The sequence below is a fragment of the Apium graveolens genome, chromosome 7 (assembly GCF_009905375.1).
Source record: "Apium graveolens cultivar Ventura chromosome 7, ASM990537v1, whole genome shotgun sequence".
NCBI classification, from domain to species: domain Eukaryota; kingdom Viridiplantae; phylum Streptophyta; class Magnoliopsida; order Apiales; family Apiaceae; genus Apium; species Apium graveolens.
Window position 1 is genome coordinate 206,387,725 of NC_133653.1, and position 20,533 is coordinate 206,408,257.

At 37.7% G+C, this 20,533-nt stretch overlaps 2 protein-coding genes across 2 annotated transcripts; both read right to left on the bottom strand.

Moving 5' to 3' along the window:
- Positions 1 to 1,801: 1,801 nt before the first annotated feature.
- On the bottom strand, positions 1,802 to 18,202 carry LOC141674407 (uncharacterized). The gene is made up of 11 exons (XM_074481116.1): positions 18,055 to 18,202; positions 17,159 to 17,301; positions 16,951 to 17,076; positions 3,847 to 4,096; positions 3,243 to 3,324; positions 3,003 to 3,135; positions 2,762 to 2,916; positions 2,545 to 2,665; positions 2,256 to 2,459; positions 2,086 to 2,154; positions 1,802 to 1,810 (listed from the first exon to the last, which is right to left on the bottom strand). Exons 1-11 carry the CDS (start codon positions 18,200 to 18,202, stop codon positions 1,802 to 1,804), a joined length of 1,440 nt encoding a protein of 479 aa, XP_074337217.1.
- A 165-nt stretch (positions 18,203 to 18,367) lies between these two features.
- On the bottom strand, positions 18,368 to 19,901 carry LOC141674408 (ATP-dependent DNA helicase PIF1-like). Its single transcript, XM_074481117.1, has 2 exons — positions 19,832 to 19,901; positions 18,368 to 19,635 (listed from the first exon to the last, which is right to left on the bottom strand). Exons 1-2 carry the CDS (start codon positions 19,899 to 19,901, stop codon positions 18,368 to 18,370), a joined length of 1,338 nt encoding a protein of 445 aa, XP_074337218.1.
- Between the last annotated feature and the right edge of the window lie 632 nt (positions 19,902 to 20,533).

A 20,533-nucleotide genomic window follows, 5' to 3' on the forward strand; every position in this document is an offset into this window, starting at 1 on the left:
AAACATTATAAAAAATAGGCATCATACCATTTTTATTTTCTTCGAAGTGGAGTGAACAGAGCCGGGAGTTTCATAATGATTTGATAGATCAACCATATTCTGAGTAGATGTTTGTGACAGACCATACCAGAAAAGTTTCACACCTCTTTTGGACAGTTAATACCTGTCAAAGTACAATTGATGTTAAAGAATTGAATGATATACAATTGTCAGTACTCTGAATCTACTGGGAAGATTTCTGATCTACTGGAGCTAGTCAATGACAAAATATTTGAGAGGAAGGAATTTATGTTGCTTACCTACAGAGCATCTGGGAAGTTTGACACTGTCATTTTTTATAGTTCAAAAATTGAAAAATTACCTATCAGATGTTCATCAAGAAATGGTAATACTTTAAGTACTGCATATCATTTAATTTGTCTGGTAATTAGGATACCAAATATTAGTTATATAATATTCTTGTTAAAATGTTAAGACTTATTGAAGCAATGCACTCATTCGCTAATAATGGAGAAGCTATTTATGAAAATATTCATCTTTATACATTTTCTTAATTTTCTGCAGATGTTAATGAAGAGCTTGAAGGTGGAATTACAGAAATAGAACAGATTGTTGATACGAATATTAAAGAAGAGGCTGATGATGCTGCAGAAATTCCTGAAGCAGGAATGCAGGAAGAAGAAGAAATCTTTGATATGGATATTGAAGGAGCAGCAGAAGATGTTGTAGAAGAGGGTGTAATTGATGAGGAAAATGATCAAGTAATGGCGATGCAGTTCACCGCAACGCTGACAACTTCAAATGTGAACAACACATGTCATGGAGCGGTATTGTTACACTAATCCTTCAATTAACCTACAATATTTTCACAAATACAATATAAAGTTCACTTGTGTTGTGGCTAATTAATTCAAAAATGATATTTTTTTGCAGTATATCCCAATAGCTATACAACCAAATGGTAGGAGATGGATAAATGGTGAAAATGTAACCTTGAGAAAGGGGCTTCTACCATGGAATGTTAAGGTAGTGTGTTCCACTGGATTGCCTCGATTCTCCGCTGGATGGAAACAATTTACAACATATAATGAGTTAAAAAAAGACGATACCTTGGTTTTTACTTTTCATCAAGAAGACTTAATATTCGATATAGTTATCGAATAGTGTGTTTAATCTCTATTAAATTGGAAAGTAGATGAATGTGATCGAGTACTTTGTGTCTGAAAGATGATGTATTAATATTATGGATTTTATTGGTTTAAATTTGGATTATGCATCTAAATTTTATTATCTTCCATACGTTCAAATTAAATTTCTATTGAGTTCATGTAGTAAATAAAACATTTATTCATAACTCTCGAGAAACTATAACGTTAAAATGTTATCATCGAAAAGTTTGATTGAGTACTTGTGGAGTATAAATAATTGGTCGATCTTTTATATCTTAAGTTTAATAATTTATACAACGGATAAAATTAAAGAAAACTAAAAACATGAATCTAAGTACCGGATTACATAGATAAATATATGAAAATCCTTAATAATGATATAAAGTATTGAAGGAAATTATTATAGAAATTCTGGAAATTGAAAGAAACTGGATCATAGTACGTACAACTTGTCCAATCTGCAAAATTCATTTGCATCAATTCCGGAAAACAAAGTTATAAAAGATAGAATATGATGATGACAACTTGATAATGGTCATTATTTAAAACGAAATTCAGAAATGCTAAACACCAATCCAATCCAGCTTTCGTACATAACATCAAGCAAAATATTTGAGTGATAAACTGCTGTATTACCTCTCCTGCAAATTTTATCAAATTAAAAATTCTTAGAATATGACCAAAATAACATAAAAAACTTATAGAATATAGGTACTTATTAATATATTTATACCAATCAATTCATATCAAATTGTAATATAACTCAGACTTCCGTTAAGAACCAAAATCAATATGTAATCCTTTAAATTTAACGTAGAAAAACAACATATATTACAACTTATGAGGATAATTAATGAACGGATTGTAAGTGATTTAATGTAAAAAAAATAAAATACAATGCATAAATATATCTTACCTTTTTAATTTTTTTGGTAACTGATTTTGCAGAGCCTGGAGTATGATCAATGACATCAAGATCGACAGACTAACACAAAAACAATTACGCTTTATAAAGATTTGTTGAAAGAATAAAAGTTATAAAATTATAATGGTTTGAGTATTATAACATATAAAAACCAAACTTACATTAACGGAAAAGTTGATGGAGGAAGATTCTGATATATGTGCAGATTCAGATGGACTTGGACTCCACATAGTCGTGTCAAATATGTCATTTGCATCAAATATGGTACTATCCTCAGTTACATTTGCTTTTTTCAACCGAATAATGACAGTGACTTCCTTTCCAACCAAATCTTTAAGTACCTGAGGAAGGCCTTCTTTTGGAGCCTGAGACAATGTAATAATTATTAAACACTTTAATTGATAATTTAGAACATTACATTGGATCTGCTTTTTTGTAATGAATTTATACCTTCTCAAAATCATTATACATTTTTGCTGCACTTGTGCCAACAAATCTTCTAGCAGCTCGGTCCATGAGCATAACATTACATGAAAATATATCATCTTCAGGAAGGACCATGATACGAAACCTGAATTTATAAGAAATTATGTGATAAGTATTGAAAGTTGACTTTAATACAGAGTAAAGCATAATAATTTTTTTATATAACTTTAATTTGTTCTACCTTTTAGGGGCAACCGGAATTATGCGAGGGCAATTATTACATCGAAATCTCCTGTCAAGCCGCTCAACCTCTTGTTGACATTTGTTACAACTGTAAAACCACCATGCTACATCCTCATCCACCTTAACAACTGAGAACGTGGTGTATATCCTTTTCTGTTTGAAGTGAAAAAAGTTTAGATTTAAAAATAAATCATATTCAATATGGTTGTGTCGTGCAAATTTTATAAAGGTTATAAAACCTTCAAGTCATCATATGTCAGCTTTTCATTGAGATCCTTTAATGTCATTCTTTCCATAAAGGTTTGAACAAATTCAGATTTTGCCGCCTTAAGATATATTTCTTTGTTTGACAAATATTCCTCCTCCTTCAACCTACAAAGGTAAACATTGATGTTTATTAACTCAGCCTCCTATCAACTGTTATTAAACATGCAAATGTCATGTAATTATGTAATTATTATAATTCTTAATCGTAGTACCTCATCCTCATATCAGTCACAGATTCATCATCTAGGTTGAGGTACAATTTTGAAGATGGCAAAGTACCAATCTGCACAGTATCTAAATCAAAGCAATATAATTTAGGAAATTGTTGTATAATGTCAAGGTCATTTATACTAGGTAGTTAAAGAGAACTTACTCATGAAAGGTGTAACTTTTGTGCTCGTTATTATTGCAATGACTGGAGACTGGAGTTCCTTAGTATAAATGTTATTGGCCAACACAGCAAGATCTCCCCAAACACTGACTTTATGCTGATTACTATATTGAAAAATGAACATATATTCAAGGATATAAAACTTCCACATTAGAGGCGGACTCTGAAAATAATTAAAATTACAGGATAAATATTAAAACATTCGACAAACCTGGAATCACAAATTCTGAATTTGACAATGTCTCGCATGCCAAATCTAGTGTCAAGTTTCGTTAGAGGTTCAAAATCCTTAATAACTCCAATTACATTTAAATTAAACAGAGCAATATATTTAATTTAGTGAAAGATAAAATGCAGTGAAATATTAAGGTACGCATTTTAAAAAACTAATAATCTGAACCAAAAGAGTATTATATTAAGGTTACCTATAGCAAATTCAGGCTGTTGTTGTGGCTGATATTTGCTGGCCTTAGCAAAAAGATCATATAAATCCAAAAATTTGAATTTGCAAGTAGTAATCATGCCATCGTCTTCAACAGCGGTGATCGTAGTATATTGTGCAAATCTGATGCAGATATCAGCTTGTACAGGCTTCAGATTACCGACAACATCTTTCACAAAAAATTGGTCAAAAACATATACGCCTCCTTCAATCACCGGAGTTTTGAATCCATTCTAAATATTGGGATAAGAAAATGCATGGACGTGATTATTCTAAAACAAAAAAGGATGTTACATTTGGTATACAAAAGAAGGTAGGATTGTACATAATACCTGTTATGGACTTTGGAGTCCTAAATAGTAGGAAACTGATTTCTTATCCTTCTAGGTCCCTTATAGGCTAATCTGCAAGGATTTATGTCCTTATTGGGACTCTTCTCAATAGCTGATTTTTCCCTTATTAATTAATTATGAAATTAATAACTATTCAGGGTTTTTGGGCCTTCTTTGTTCCATCAGGCCTGATCTTGTCCATCAGGCTTGATCAATGTGTTAACCTTTTTGGTCTGAATGTCATACATCTTCTTATTGGGCTTAGTAGCCCAAATCATGCATAATTAATGTAATATTTAATTTACACAATCAGGATGTATTTATCCCTATCATTTGCCCCCCAACTTTTGGGAAATCGTATAAGATTTTGCAAAAGTTAAGTTCAATCATTCCCTTACAGGGTATCGTTTTGTTACAACGACCTACACGTTTACAATGATTTGCCTTGTAAGCGGCTTCGGGGTTGTTTAAAAAATTCCTTTTTATTTTCTTACCTTTTTCCTATTTTTAGGAATTTTATGGTATTTTTTCAAGAATTTTCCCTTTATTTCCGAGATTTTTCCAAATTTCCTGCAATTTTTCATAAATATTTTTAAATTTTCAGCCCTTTTTCGACCAGGATCCTAGTCGAAATTTCGACCTGAATCCTAGCCGAATTTTGGGGTAGCATTTCAATCCTGGTCGAAGGATTTCGACTAGGATCCATGACCTGGATTTTGACCAGGATCCTAGTCGAACCTTCGACCTGGATTTTGGTCGAAATCTATGTCCTTTTTTGTTTCCTGGTCGTAAGGTTTCGACTAGGATTTACGACTGGAGTTCGACCAGGATCCTAGTTCAACCCTCGACCTGGATTTTAGTCAAAATTTCTGTGCTTATTTGTTTCCTGGTCGTAAGGTTTCGACTAGGATTTACGACCTGGATTTCGACCAGGATCCTAGTTGAACCCTTGTCCTGGATTTTGGTCGAAATTTCTGACCTTGTTCTCAAAAAATATTGTGCTTGATTCAGGAATTCAACCTCAATCCTGGTCTTATTTACCTGGACTTCGACCTCAATCCTGGTCTAGACTTCGACCTCAATCCTGGTCTGGACTTCGACCTCAATCATGGTCTTTTTTAACCGTAATTTTCGGGTGTCTTTTCGAAAGAATTCGAATAGAATTCACGACCTCAAATTCGACCTCAATCCTGGTCTTTTTTACCCATAATTTTTGGGCACCTGTTCGAAAAAATTCGAATAGAATTCACGACCTCAATTTCGACCTCAACCCTGGTCTTTATTGGTCTTCTTCCTAATTCAGTTTGGATTGGGCCTTGTTTGGGTCTTCTCTTTTTCCAAATCCTAATTGGGTTTGGGCTTTGATTTGGGCCTTGACTTGGGCCTGTATTCTTCTAAATCCTAATTGGATTTGGGCCTCTATTTTTCCAAATCCTAATTGGATTTGGGCCTTCTATTGGGTCTCTTCCATATTATAACTGGACTTTAATATGTTTAAACACCTTCTTTAGAATTCTCTAGAATTCTCGAGAATTTTTTATTTATTTCCTTTGGAATTTCTTGGAGTATTCTGGAACGTTCCATTTCTGGGCTTTCTTCTTTGGGCCTTTAATCTTACTAGGCTTTTTGTCCCTTCGACTTCACTTTTTCTCCTATATAAAGGAGTGAGTAGAGTCTATTGCTCCTCACTTTCTCATTTCTAAATTCTCCTTCTCTTTTCTTCTGTTAAGGATCTCAGAGAAATAACTGTAGGTCAGATTTTTTTGAGCCCCAAAGCCTCCATTTAGCAAGCCAGCCTCTTTTAGCAGCATTACTTCAGGTAAACACTTTTCCCTTTTTTCTTCTTGTGCTTGTTTTTGCATAGTTTGCGTTTAAAATTGTCTTCTTATGTGCCCTTTTTTCTAATGGCTGATAAGAAAATGACTCGTTTGGCCAAGATGAACATGGCTAAAAAGTCCAATGAATTCCCCATTCGATCAAGGTACACTTCCTTGATTGATATGATCAACACCCGAGGGGATGAGTACCCGTCTGATGCGCATTTAGACGCGCATGGCCATATCAGTGTCTTGCGGGATCCAAAGGAGCTGGAAAAGTTGAGTGCTTGTTTCAAAATCAAGGAACCTTTCAAGCTAGTTCTTGCGGGTCCGGCCGACAGGGCCTGTCAATGGAGGAAGGACGCACTAAGCGTCGACAAGGACACTCTAAGGGCAGGTATTACACTCCCCTTTCACCCATTTATCCCTGTTTTGCTAGCTGATGTGGGCATCAGCCCTTGCCCACTCCCTCCAAACTCTTGGAGGTTGATTGTGTGCTAATTGTCGCAATGCGCCAAGCACAACGTCCCTACTTCGGTTGCCGTTTTTAGAAAGATTTTTCAGTTCAAGAACAGTTCTGACAAGAATTCGGGGTGGGTTTCTTTGAACCAGCACCCAACCGTTCCCCACATAGTGAATGGGAAGTCCATCCCTGACAATAATTTGGGGTGGAAGAAAGATATTCTGTACGTTCTTTGGGAAGGCGACATTGGGGCACCCTCTTTCGTTCGTCTTTTGGGCTAGCTGTAGATGGGAGCCCTAACGATATAGTTTTGTCTGAGGAGGAGACCAGAGCTTTCAACCTCCTTACTCAAGATAATGGGACTTCCCACTCTTGGGATCTCATCAGGGAGACTGTTCTTGTAGAACGTGGCCTTTCTCCCGTTCCTAAGAAGAGTATATTTCCTTCCTTCTCTAGTTGTCTTCGTTTCTTCCATCTTTTACTTTTCTAATTTCTCAACTCACTTATCTTATTTGTTGCAGTGGCTGAGAAGATTGAGGAGGCTACAAAGCCTAAAGACCTGGAGACAACCATGATGAAACGTGCTGGGAAGGTCTTCAAAGACCCGCGCCTCGGGGATCGTTTCCCGGAGTTCCTACTCCAGGCGAAGGAACCAGGAGAGGAAGGCCTCAGCCAACCTTTACGTACTAAAAAAAACACGGGCTTTCTTCCAACCCGCTTGGGGAATCCGGGGAAAGGATTCGATTGTTGGCAACACAGCGCTTGCCAAGGAATGGTCTATGCATTCCATTTCCCCAGTTGACTATCATGACCGTGTCCTTCAACAGGACTTGGAGGCTAACGAGCTTTTCAGAGCTCAGGCTTTGGCGACGGTACATCTTTTTCTTTTGGCATTCATAGCTTTTTGCCGTAATTTTTCTCGTATCTCACTTTTGCTTTGTATCTTGTAGGAGAATGTCCATTTTCAAGGGGTAATTCACCAAGCCAAGGCTTGGAAAGTTGGCCTAGAGGATGCAAACAAGAAGCTGAAGGAGGCCAACCAGAGGATAGAGGCTCTTCAAGCCCAACTCGCCTCATCAACTTCTGACCTTGAAACGGCCCGGCCTGAGAATGTTATCCTCAAGGCTCAAAAAGACAAAGCTTTTGACGGCTGGATGGATACTCGGGAATTCAAGGATTTAATGGTGGAGCATGATGCCCTCCTACATCCAGTCAGCTACAAGGAAGGCTGGGACACTGCTGTGGAGGCTATCCAGGAAGAATTTCCTGAGGTTCTTGAATAATCTTCTTTCCCCTGCCCTGTGAAAGTCCCAGCACTTGGGGGCGTTGCAAATAAGCTTGCCGATCTGCTTAAGGACAGCCCATCGGGGAGTCAGGGCCAAGGCCAAAAAAGGAAGGAGCTTAAATCCAGCTCTGAAGAGGAGGAATCTTCTTCTGAGAAGGAGACCGAGCCCGTTATAAAGAAGACCAGGGTAGAAGAGCCTCCAAAACCAGCATCTCCTAAACCAGCGTCTCCTACGGCATCCAAAGCGTCCGAGGATAGTACCGAGGGAACCTCTGCGGAGACTTCCGAGGGACCGACTGAAGAGACGTCCGAGGAGGCTTCAGATAGTGGTTCCGAAGAATCTGAGCCTTCCAAGGCCTAAGTTTTATGTATTTCTTCTTTCTTAGACAATATTGAACTTTATAATTGACTTTTATTATTTTCAGTTGTATTGCCCAAGTATCATCATATTTTTTCCGAGTTTTCAAACTCAAGTTTATAACTTGGTTTTATCCTTCACAATGCATCAATCTAATAGGCTAGATTAAGCCGAACGCTTTTTATTATAAATTCGTATTCTTGATACCTTACATGAGATGGGTTCAACCCTGATAAAATCTAAACATATCTTCTATAAAAAATCCTAAGCAAGCAAAGCTTCAAGGTGCTTTTAAACCTACTTGTCACTCTGACAAGTGAGAATCGTGCTTTAACTGTTTTACACATAGTAAACTTTCAGGTTTTGGGCATGCCAAGTTCTCGGGACTTCAAAACCATCCATAGTCTCCAGCTTGTAGGTTCCTCTACCCTGAACGCTCTTGAATTTTTATGGCCCTTCCCAATTTGGGGAAAGTTTCCCTTTCTGCCCTATACTAGAAGCTTCCACTTTCCTCAAGACTAAGTCACCTTGTTTGAAGAACCTTTATTTAACCCTTAGGTTGTAGTAAAATGAAGCTTTTTTCTGATATTCCACTATCTTTGCATGTGCCTCATCTCGTGCTTCATCAATTAGATCCAGGGCTAACCTTTGCCCTTCTTCCTTTTCCTCAGCAATGAAAGCTTGAATCATGGGGGAGGAATGTGATATCTCTACAGGAACAACTGCTTCTGCACCATATGCTAACATGAAGGGAGTTGCTCCAGTCGTGACTCTACATGTAGTTCTAAAGGCCCATAGTATTGGGAATATTTCATCCACCCAGTTATTCCTTGACTTCTCGATTCTCTTCTTTAGTCCATCCAGGATTATTCGATTCGCCACTTCTGCTTGCTCATGGGCTTGCGGGTGAGCCACAAAGGTGAATCACAACTCAATTTCATTCTCCTCACAATACTTCTTGAATTCCTCATTGTTGAATTGTGTTTCATTGTCAATGACTAGGATGCGGGGAATTCCATACCGGCCCATGATATTTTCTCACAGGAATTGTGCAACTTGCTTAGTTGTGATTTTGGCCAAAGGCTTGGCTTCAATCCACTTAGTAAAATAATCAATGGCTACAATTAGGAACTTCCTTTGTGTCGTGGCCATGGGGAAAGGCCCTAGTATATCCATTCCCCACATAGCAAATGGGATAGGCGAGTTAATGAAGGTCAGCATCTCGGGGGGTTGTCTAACGACTGGTGTATGCTTCTGACAGCGGTCACACTTTTTCACATATTCTTTGGCATCAACCATCATTTCTGGCTAATAGAAGCCTAAACGGGTTATCTTATGAGCTAAGGCCCTGCCCCCCAAGTGTTGCCCACATATGCCTTCATGTACTTCTTCAAGAGCCAAGCGTGCCTCATCGGGCCTGAGACACCTTAAGTAGGGAACCACGAAAGATCTTTTATACAAATTTCCATCTATCAAAGAGTATCTTAGTGCTCGAACATCCAATTTTCATGCTTCAGTAGCATCGTTTGGCAACCAACCGGTTTGAATGTGAGCCTTAATGGGATCTATCCATGACGTCCCCAAGCCTATATGAGCCACAAGCTTAACATCAATGCTCCGTGTTTTCAAAACGTGAAAGTATACACTTCCAGAACTTTCTTCTATCTCAGATGAAGCAAACTTTGATAATGCATCTGCCTTAGCATTTTCCTCTCTTGGAATGTGCTCAACATGGCATTCATCGAATTGGGTCATCACAGCCCTTACTAGGCGGACATACTTAGCCATCGTATCATCCCTTTCCTCAAACTCTCCCTTTACCTGGGATATGACCAGCTTCAAATCTCCACGGACTTTTAAGTTCTTGACTCTAAGTGTCACTGCTAAGCCAAGACCAGCTATCAGAGCTTCATATTCTACCTCATTGTTTGTGGTTGGGAAGTCTAACTTCATGGCATACTCAATCAAGAACCCATCAGGGCTTTGTAAAACCAAACCTGCCCCACTTGAATTTATTTTTGATGCTCCATCAAAATAGAGAACCCAATATTCTTTCTCCTTATCATCCTTTTCTTTGTCCCCCTTATCAACTTCCTTGTCCTGAGGTATGGTATCTTCCTGCCCCCCGACTTCTTGGTTGGGTATGGTACATTCCACCATGAAGTCAGCCAATGCCTGGGAATTTATTGCCGTTCGTGGCTTATACTTGATGTTGAATTCTCCCAGCTCTATTGCCCATTTGATTAGTCTCCCACTAGCCTTAGGACTATGGATTATATTTTTCAAGGGTTGATTTGTTAGAACCTCAATTTGATGCGCCTGAAAGTAAGGACGGAGCTTTCTTGAAGCCATTACCAGAGCTAAAGCAAACTTCTCAATGGTTGAATAATTCAACTCAGCTCCATGCAGAATTTTGCTGATATAGTATACGGGTTTCTGGATTTTCAATTCCTCCTTAACCAACACAGCGCTCAAGGCACTCTCTGAAACGGCCAAGTACAAGTATAAGACTTCATTCAAAGCTGGCTTGGCCAACAACGGGGCCTGGGCCATATATTTCTTTAATTCCTCGCTTTCCTCACTCCATTAAAAAATCTTTTACCTTCTTTAAGGACTTGAAGAACGATAAGCACTTGTCTCCTGACTTGGAGATGAATCGTCCCAGCACAGCAACCCTTCCTGTAAGCTTCTGAACATCTTTGACAGTTTTTGGTGGCTCCATGTCCAGGATTGCCTTTATTTTATCGGGTTGGCCTCGATCCCTCTCTTGGAGACCATCAATCCCAAAAATTTTCCAGATCCTACTCCGAAAGCACACTTCGTAGGATTTAACATCATCTTGTGGTACCTCAGGACCTCGAAAGCTTCCCTCAAATGGGTTATATGATCAGTCTTTACTAGACTCTTGACTAACATGTCATCAACATAGACTTCCATAGTCTTGCCAATAAGATCCGTAAAAATTTTATTTACCAACCTTTGATAGGTGGCTCCTGCATTCTTGAGACCAAATGCCATAACAAGATAACAATAAACACCGAAGTCAGTGATGAATGATACCTTTGGAATGTCGTCCTTGTGCATCTTGATCTGATTGTATCCACTAAATCCTTCCATGAAGCTCAGCATCTCATGCCCAGCAGTGGCATCTATCAAAGTATCAATTCTTGGCAACGGAAAATAGTCCTTAGGGCATGCATCATTCAGATCAGTGAAGTCTATACACATCCTCCATTTTCCATTTGCCTTCTTCACCATTACGGGGTTTGCTAACCATTCCGGAAATTGTATCTCCTCAATGAAACCAGCCTCTAAGAGCTTCTCGACCTCCTGTCTTATAGCTTCCTGCCTTACTGGAGCAAAACTTCTTTTCTTTTATTTCACCGTCTTCCGATTTGGATCCACATTCAGTTTATGAGTGATTAGTTCCGGGTCTATGCCTGGCATATCAGCTGCTGACCATGCAAACACATCACTATTTTCTTGCAGAAATTTCACCAACTTCCCTCTAAGGGGCTCCTCTAGTATGGCTCCAACGAAAGTCACCTTCTCAGGATCCTCGGGAGCTAAGGGAATTGAAACCAAGTCTTCTGCCGGCTTCCCTCTTTTCTCATCATTTTCTCGGATATCCAGATCTTCAATAGGCAGCACTTGCCCCCCAACTCCATTTGCCCTCAAAGTGGCCACATAACAGCTTCTAGCCATTTTTTGATCTCCTCTCTCTTCTCCGATCCCATCCCGGGTGGGAAACTTCATAACTGAATGGTAGGAAGAAGGGACGGCCTTGAAGGCGTGTATCCATGTTCTTCCCATGATAGCGTTGTAAGTCGAACTAGCTTTCACCACCACGAAGTCCAAAATCTGAGTTGCTTGCCTTGGTTCCTGTCCTATGGTTGTTGGCAACTTGATTATCCCTTCTACGGGGCACTCCACTCCCGCAAATCCATATATTGGCATGTCGGTTGGGGTCAATTGGGAGTCGTTATATCCCATTCTCAAAAAGGTGTCATGGAGCAAGATATCCACTGAAGCACCATTATCCACAAGGACCCTTCTCATTGGGCTGTTCCTTATTATCGGGGTTATAACCAACGGGTCGTCATGGGGAAATTTCACACCCTCCAGATCAGAATCATTAAAAGACATTATTACACCTGTCCTGGCCCTCTTTGGGGCTTCCCCAACGATATGCATAACTTCTCGGGCATACGCTTTCCTGGAGTTCTTGGATAACCTAGCAGCAGTTGGTCCTCCAAAAATTGTGTTTATCACAGGCCCTCGGGGTCGTGGTCCTCTGAAGATTGTATTTATCACCGGTCCCCTAGGCTGGGGATTCCCCCCTGATCATCTTGGTCCCTCCTACGATCTTCAAAGTTCTTTCTTCCATTATTATTCCTATCCCCTCCATCTCCAGTGTACTTGTTCAACCTCCCATTTCTAATAAGGAACTCAATTTCATCTTTCAGTTGCCTACACTCATCGGTGTCATGACCAACATCCTTGTGAAATCTACAATACTTGCTCTTATCTAACTTGGCAGGGTCAACCTTCAAGGGCTTAGGTCAGCGAATATCTCGATATTTCTCGATTTCCATTAAAATTTGGCTCCTTGGAGCATTCAGCTTAATATACTCAGTAAATTTTTGTCCCGGTCCTCCTCTCTTGGGAGTTGAGTCAGGATTTTGCTCAGTTCTAGGATACTTGTCCTTAGCAATGTATTCCAGATCGGTCTTCCGCTTCTTGCCTCCAGCGGGCTCGTTGCTCACGACTATTTTTCTCATACTCTCTTCGACCTTGATATACTTCCCCGCCCTATCTTGGAGCTGCAACATGCTTTCAAGGGGGCGTTTGGCCAAGGATATCTTGAAAAACTCATCTCTAGTTCCCTGTTGCAGTGCTATCATGGATACCTTATCATCAAGGTCCGGGACTTTTAAAGCCTCCTTTGTGAAACGATTCAGGTAGTCTCCCAAGGATTCCTTTGTTTTCTGCACAATACTCATGAGGGATGCTGAACTTTTCTCATGCACTCTCCCACTGATGAACTGTTTAACAAAAGCCTGACTTAATTCCCTGAAGGACCCAATAGAGTTTGGGGGCAAACGACTATACCACCTTTGAGCCATACCCGACAGGGTTTGAGGAAAGGCCCGACACTTAATAGCATCATTCACGGGCTGCAACAGCAGTGCATTAGAGAATGTCCTAACATGATTAGCGGGATCTCCCGTGCCATCATAAGCTTTGATAGTTGGCATCTTGAACTTCCTTGAGATATGGGCATTCATTATTTCTTCAGTGAAGGGCGGAGTAGGATCATCTGGATCTCCAAGGGGAAGAAGATTGCTTTGATCAGCCCTTGGGACAACAGCCCTTCTTTGTATTGGACCATCCAAGTCTATGATAGGAGAAGGATTTCTCCCCCTAGGAGGTAGTGGGGGTCTTGTGATCTGATGCCCCTCCAAGTCGCGCCTCAGCCTTTGAATCTTAGCCTCGTAAGCCCTTATCTTTTCCTGCACTTCTTGGGGATTCATCCCTTGGGTGCTTCTAGGACGTTGGCTACCATCAGCCATCGGCTCTTTGCCAGCACGTCTCCTTCTTGGGGCTACTTCATCATCTGAAGATTCGGAGTCTCTCTCAGTGTAAGGACTAGAAAATTCCTGATCCTCAGGGATAGGAGCCAAACCTCGTATGTAGGGGGCGATCACCCTCGTGCTTCACTCCGTCCAGCATGTCCACTTCCTCCAACCTCGGGGTAAAGGGGCATCCCATAAGGGGGGTTAGTAGTCACAACAGATGAATACTCGTATTTAATAGGTCGAGAATTCACAGGTGCATGTAGCTGTTGAACTTGGGGATTCGTACCTTGAATAGCCGAGGGAATCGTCCCTTGTGGCTGAGGTTCAGTTACCCCTATCTGGGCTTCTCCTTGGGTGACTGCATAAGTTGAATGAGGAGGTACCTCAATGGTTGACGAAATCACTAGGGTTGTCCCCGATGGTGTTCCTTCCTCAAGAGCTCTAATTGTTCTCCGTGTTCTCGTCATGGTTGTTGTTGGCCCTTCCCACGGACGGCGCCAAATGTTATAGATTAAAAACTAGGGTATATGATTACTGTATTTATTACTAAGGAACGTGAGTTTCGAGGCTCGATTTGACTGCTCTTGTATTTCGTGACTCGATCTGCCTTAACAAGATACCTACGTACCTTGATGATTGCCAATGATCAAGTCAAAAAATATAATTCTGATTTATGGGGTGAGACCCCTTAATAGATGTTGGTGGTCCTTGAATTGGACTTGGTATAGGAGACTTGGTAGCCAAATCTCAGAATTAGAATGGACTTTGGAGTCCTAAATAGTAGGAAACTGATTCCTTATCCTTCTAGGTCCCTTAGAGGCTAATCTGCAAGGATTTATGTCCTTATTGGGACTCTTCTCAATAGCTGATTTTTCCCTTATTAATTAATTACGAAATTAATTACTATTCAGGGTTTTTGGACCTTCTTTGTTCCATCAGGCCTGATCTGGTCCATCATGCTTGATCAATGTGTTAACCTTTTTGGTCTGAATATCATACATCTTCTTATTGGGCCTAGTAGCCCAAATTATTTATAATTAATGTAATATTTAATTTACACAATCAAGATTTATTTATCCCTATCAATACCATAATAAAATTTTAGAACATAAGACTTACATCATCATCAAGCAGAATGACATTATATCCTTTGACTGATCCATTCTCAGAGCTAACGATGGTCCACATCCTAGTTACTCTAGCCTTAATCTTCCAATTGGTAGTCGATTAATCAAGGTCTTCAATAAGATTGAATACTGCAGACTCCATTGAAGCTTTTGTTCAAGTCAATTAAACAAAGTGCAAGCATTAACAATTGAGGAATTAAAGCCTACAAAATATTAACAAAAATTGACAACATGCACGATGAAGAACTAATGTTAACATATTAGATCATTTCCTACCAATCGATGATGTTTTTAGAGAGAACAAATTGAGAGGAAACCTAAAGTTTTATTTTTAGTGTCAGAGTACGTTTGATGTTTATCTCAAGGCATGAAATTTAAATGCATTTGCAAATGATATATGCAACTTGATAGGTTATGATTACTATTCAAACTGGTAAATTGATGCTAATTGATACTCTATTTTAACTGTATGGTAAAGACTTCCAACAATATAGTCCTGATTGATTCTCTAATTATTCATCAATTATCTTATTCATTCTGGTAAGTTGATGCTAATTGATACTTTTTTTAAAATATGTATGATAAAGACCGACAACAATATAATCCCGAATGATTATCTCATTAATCATCAATTATATTCCTATCTATTCAATATAATTCTTAAATATATAAGTACAATTTAGATGTAACGGAATATTATATTTTAAATTTTGAGTTAATTAGTTAATTACGGTTAATCAGTTAAATTAATCCAATCATCACAATCAAAGTCTTATTAATTTCATTTTTTATCAACTTGTATATTTTTGTCATAACTCTATCGGTTTCTCTAATTCATTTAAAAATATGCATAAGATATGAAAATGATATGAATATTTATGACAAAATCTGTTTGATTCTTTCGAAATGGAATGATAACATCTTTTTTCAGAACTTTAGAATATACATATTAAATTAATGTATTTATTTAAACTGTTGAGTTGAGATAATGTGATCAAAATTGTTCCAACATTTAATAAAGACAAATACTGAGAGAATTATGTTTGACACAGAAATTATAAAATAATCCATAGCGTGGTAAATAAGTTTAATAAAAACAAATACAACAATGCGGTTGAATCAGGAAGTTTATCAGTATTCCAACAATTGAAAAATGACATGTCTCATCAATTTAATAGAAATGCAGTAAAAATAAAATGTCTTCAAGCTTCGTTGACGGGAATGGTTCTACAGCGTCAAATTTGGATTTGTCAAATGTCCATCAACCTATATTGCAAAGTATGTAAAAATTATAAGCGTATATATGAAAAAATGATGTAAAAATCAAAAATATATAATTTATATTTAGTTACCTCTGCCTCAAAAAAAGACATCAGGATAATCAAGATTGACAAAAAGCTTTGTTGACGGAATATTGTTGATCTGCGCTCTTCCTATTTTTAAGAGCGAAAAATATATATTATTTAAGAGTTAGAAGAAATTCTATAACTTATGAGAAGGCTTACAATTTTAAAGGTTTTTAATATAAAAAATAAGACATTAACCTCGATACATAAAGACTGTAACAGATGCCGGAATCACAATTTTGGGTTCAATTTCAGTAACTTGGTACAATGATTCAAAATTTGTTGGCAAAGAACGGCTAAAACACACTTGGATGGCCCTCCTAAAACGAATATAATAAAACGTCAAGCACTTATGGATGTTCAATAGTATTAATACGAAAAATATGAAAATTGGAGGATGGCGTAGTATTTTTATAACTGTCAAAAATTTTATTGAAGAGTCTTACACGCCATCTAAAATTATGAAGCGTAACACTTCCTTTGCACCAAATCTTGTCATAATAGATTGTACTGGTTGCAGGAGTTCAACAATTCCAATAACATCTACAACAATAAACTTAAAGTTAAAAACAACAAATTGTAAGTGATTTGTTCTAAAATTTAATACGCAATACCAGTGGAATAAATAGGAAGCTCATTGAGAGCAGAACAATGAAGAGAATTATATAGGAGCGTCACAGGAACCAAATTAAATTTATGGCGCCATATACTCAAAATTTCCTCAGGTTCCAACACCACCACATTGTTGGGAAGAAACATGATGTAATTTGCAGAACGTACATGCCTCAAAAACCCAGCAGCTGGAAGAACATGAACATTTCTGATACGTAACAATGTGCCAGGATTAATAATAAAGGCAAACAAATTCCAAAGAGCTGGTGGAACAATTGCAAGTATGTGATTATTCTGCAAAAAAGAAAATCTTAGGATAGAGGCTGGAAAACACAATCATAGATTTGGTATAAGTTATATAGTTATTCAATCAAACCTCACAGTCCAATAGAATAAGATTGTGCCTGACTAAAACACCTTGTCGATTAGTTGATACCCACATTCTTGTCACACGGATCTTCAAAGTCCAAGCAGTATGATTACCATCCAAATTGGATAAATGATGATGGTCTTGCATATCTGAGTAATGAAAAAGTTAATAGATATTATCAAAAAGGAGTATGTTAAATGTTCATATCAACAAAGAGGTAATGAATTGGAATTATACTTGGATGTTCTGCCATATGAACTCTGAAATTAGTTTATGAGTTGGATATATAGAAAAAAAATACGAATGTGTGGATCGTTTAAGACAATCGGCTGTATTTTTAATAAAGATATACATTATCTTTATAGTTAAGGTGATATGCTGATAATTAGTCCATGAAAATCTTAATCAATAGATATCTATTAGAGTTGTATGATGATCCTTAACAGCTTACACTAATATTAGCATGGAAAAAAGATTGTGTTAAAATAGAAGATCAATTAGTAACATAAATATGATATTAAACAAGTATTTAAATATGAGCTAGTTATCTGATAGATATTGTTGTTATCCCATAATCTTCTCTGATTATCATAATGTCTCCTTATCAATATAAAACATATCACATCTAATTATATTGAGAATTTGAAATGCATAAAAAACTATTCGAGAATCTGCCTTTTACTTCACATATGAGCATCAATAAACAATATGACATGATGTAATTTTAATTTAATAACAAATAATTTCTCAAACTATCAATTATAATAAAATGATGAGTAACTTAGTCAGGATTGTAAATGTGCAATACAAATAACTAATCTGATACATTTTCATCATTTATGCTTGGTAGGTTGTAAAATACTTCTTCATAGACTACATTGATGTAATATTTGCGGTGGTACCATCATCACTGTCGATGAGAATGTGGAGACCTTCTGGTCTTGTAACTCTTGAGATGGCAACGTAGACATGGCTATGAGAAAACACTGCTCTGGGAAGGTATAGACCAACCGTGTCAAGTGATTGGCCCTGGCTCTTATTAATTGTCATTGTATAATAAATCTGGAGTGGGAACTGAATTCTTTTAAACTCAAAAGGCCAGCTGGTATCTGTTGGAATCATCTCTATCCTCGGGATCAAATTTTTTGAGCCAACATGGGATCCGCATAATATTTCACACTCAATACTATTCTTCTTGCATGATGTCACAATGATTCACGTGCCATTACACAATCCCATAATTTGGTTTAAATTTCTCATAAGCATGGCAACGACGTCAACCTTGATGTTTAACTCGTGCTTAGGAATGTAAGGCATATTTAATGAGTTCAGGTACTCTACTGGAAATGCTGATCTGAATTCATTATCTTCATCACCAGCATCGTCAATTGAATCCTGACTATAATATGTGTGTAGAGTTCCAGGAATTTTCTCAAGAATGATGTTATTGATGTCGTCCACCACAATATTAGTTGGTGTTAGGATAGCTCTTGATCTTAGATAAGAATGTGAAGACATGTTTCTTAGAAAATCCGGGTAAGTAATTTCAAAAAGACTTTCTATAGGATTTTGCGTGGTATGAACAACATATTGATCTGGAATCTTTATTAGCATTTCACCAGTGTCTGCATCAGGACTAAAGTTCTCAACTTTACCATCGCCAACTAAAAGCTGCCATTTACTGAAATCCGCTATAACCTTATTCTCCATTTCTGTATTTCCTGCATGAAGCCGCATATTTTGCTTAAGTAAAAATACTTGGTGAAATTTCCAAATATTTGATTTATTGAGGGTGGAACCTACTACTTCAGCTCTGGATGCCTTTGGAATCACGGGTAAAATCTGCCTATAATCTCCGCCAAAAACTACTGTGATACCACCAAATGGCTTCTTTTCTCTCCTTTTGTCAATAGCAGACATTATATCCCTCAAAGAATGATCAACAGATTCAAAGGCATGACGATGTTTCATTGGCGCTTCATCCCAAATGATCGAATCAATTTGTTGGATTAATTCTGTAATATCGGTTCCATGTCTGATTCCGGCCGTAATGTCCTGATCAAGTTTCAAAGGAATATGGAATCTTGAATGTGCAGTTCTACCACCAGGAAACAATACGGCTGCTATTCCATATGAGGCAACAGGAAGCACAATCTTTCCTTCTGAACGAAGGCGACAACATAATGTCTGCCAAAGAAATGTCTTGCCACATCCTCCACTTCCATATATAAAGAAAACACCACTTACCTTATTATAAACATTTTGTATGATAGAATCGTAAACGTTCTTCTGTTCAGGGTTGAGCATTCCACGATTCTTTTCATGCAAAATTTTTAGTTCTTCTTTATCATATGAAGTTTCTTCTTGGAGTAGTCTGTTAACAGCATTGCTAAAATAAAATTCACTTGGAAATGGCATTGTCGCGAAGTCCTTCAAACTTTTCCCGATGTCATTAAACAAATTTTCAATTTCTGCAGGCAAAACTATATATGAAGTGTTATGTTAGTTTAAAAGTATACTACATATAATATCTAAAACAGAATTATATTAATTATTCAGGTAGTATGATAATGAGATATAAATCGACAAGTGCATAATTCTTCAAATCTTCGTCTGATAGGTATATATGAGGATCATTAAGCATATGTCGCCTGATTATGAGAATATCGTCTGACATACATTGCCAATTAGCTTTCCAAAGTCTAAGTGGATCTGAAATAGGACTATATGCCAAAATATTAACAAACATTGCACGTAACTATGGAGGCAATGATGTATGGGAGTTCTCGACAATTGCTTCATGCCATTGGTTGTCATTTTGTAGAAGACCAAGGGCCGCATATGCTTTCTTAAATGTTTCGTGGATGTGTCCATTAACATTTTTAAGATCTTTAAAAGACCTGGAACCTTTCTTCCTAAGTAACAGCATGCGGAGATATAATAGTTCACCACTTGATGAATGCACTTCAGAGAGTCTCCCAATAACATATCCTCTTTTCCTTTCTTTCCAGATACCAGGTCGAGGATGCCAAGTAAATTTATTTGGAAATTCAGAATAACTATAATTCCTCGTATTTGGGAAAGTCTGATTTGCATCAAACCATACTTCTAACTTGGTTTTTTTGATATTTCCTTGTCGCAAACATCCTCCAAGACATCTCCAGCCTTAAACGAAACATGCTTCTCGCCTGGTAAATGTATCGGTTACCTCTCTACCGATGGCAAACGTGAATGAATGTCAAAAGAAAATATCCTCCAAGATGCTTCTGACACGCAAACATATCTCCCATCCAAATAATGTTTTACCTCATCAATCGGACCTTTTGGTGCTTTTTTTGGGATTGTTACAGAAGTACATGTACGTGTTTTCCTCAAATACAT

What these genes read in the sequence shown, in the direction of transcription:
- LOC141674407 (XM_074481116.1), bottom strand. Translation starts at nt 18,202, where the DNA reads ATGACAATTAATAAGAGCCAGGGCCAATCACTTGACACGGTTGGTCTA. An exon ending in TTATTCTATTGGACTGTGAG is followed by an intron (nt 17,077 to 17,158) that starts GTTTGATTGAAT and finishes TCTTTTTTGCAG; the next exon opens with AATAATCACATACTTGCAAT. An exon ending in CCATCAACTTTTCCGTTAAT is followed by an intron (nt 2,155 to 2,255) that starts GTAAGTTTGGTT and finishes TTTTTGTGTTAG; the next exon opens with TCTGTCGATCTTGATGTCAT.
- LOC141674408 (XM_074481117.1), bottom strand. Translation starts at nt 19,901, where the DNA reads ATGTTTGTTAATATTTTGGCATATAGTCCTATTTCAGATCCACTTAGA. An exon ending in TTGGAAAGCTAATTGGCAAT is followed by an intron (nt 19,636 to 19,831) that starts GTATGTCAGACG and finishes CTTCATATATAG; the next exon opens with TTTTGCCTGCAGAAATTGAA.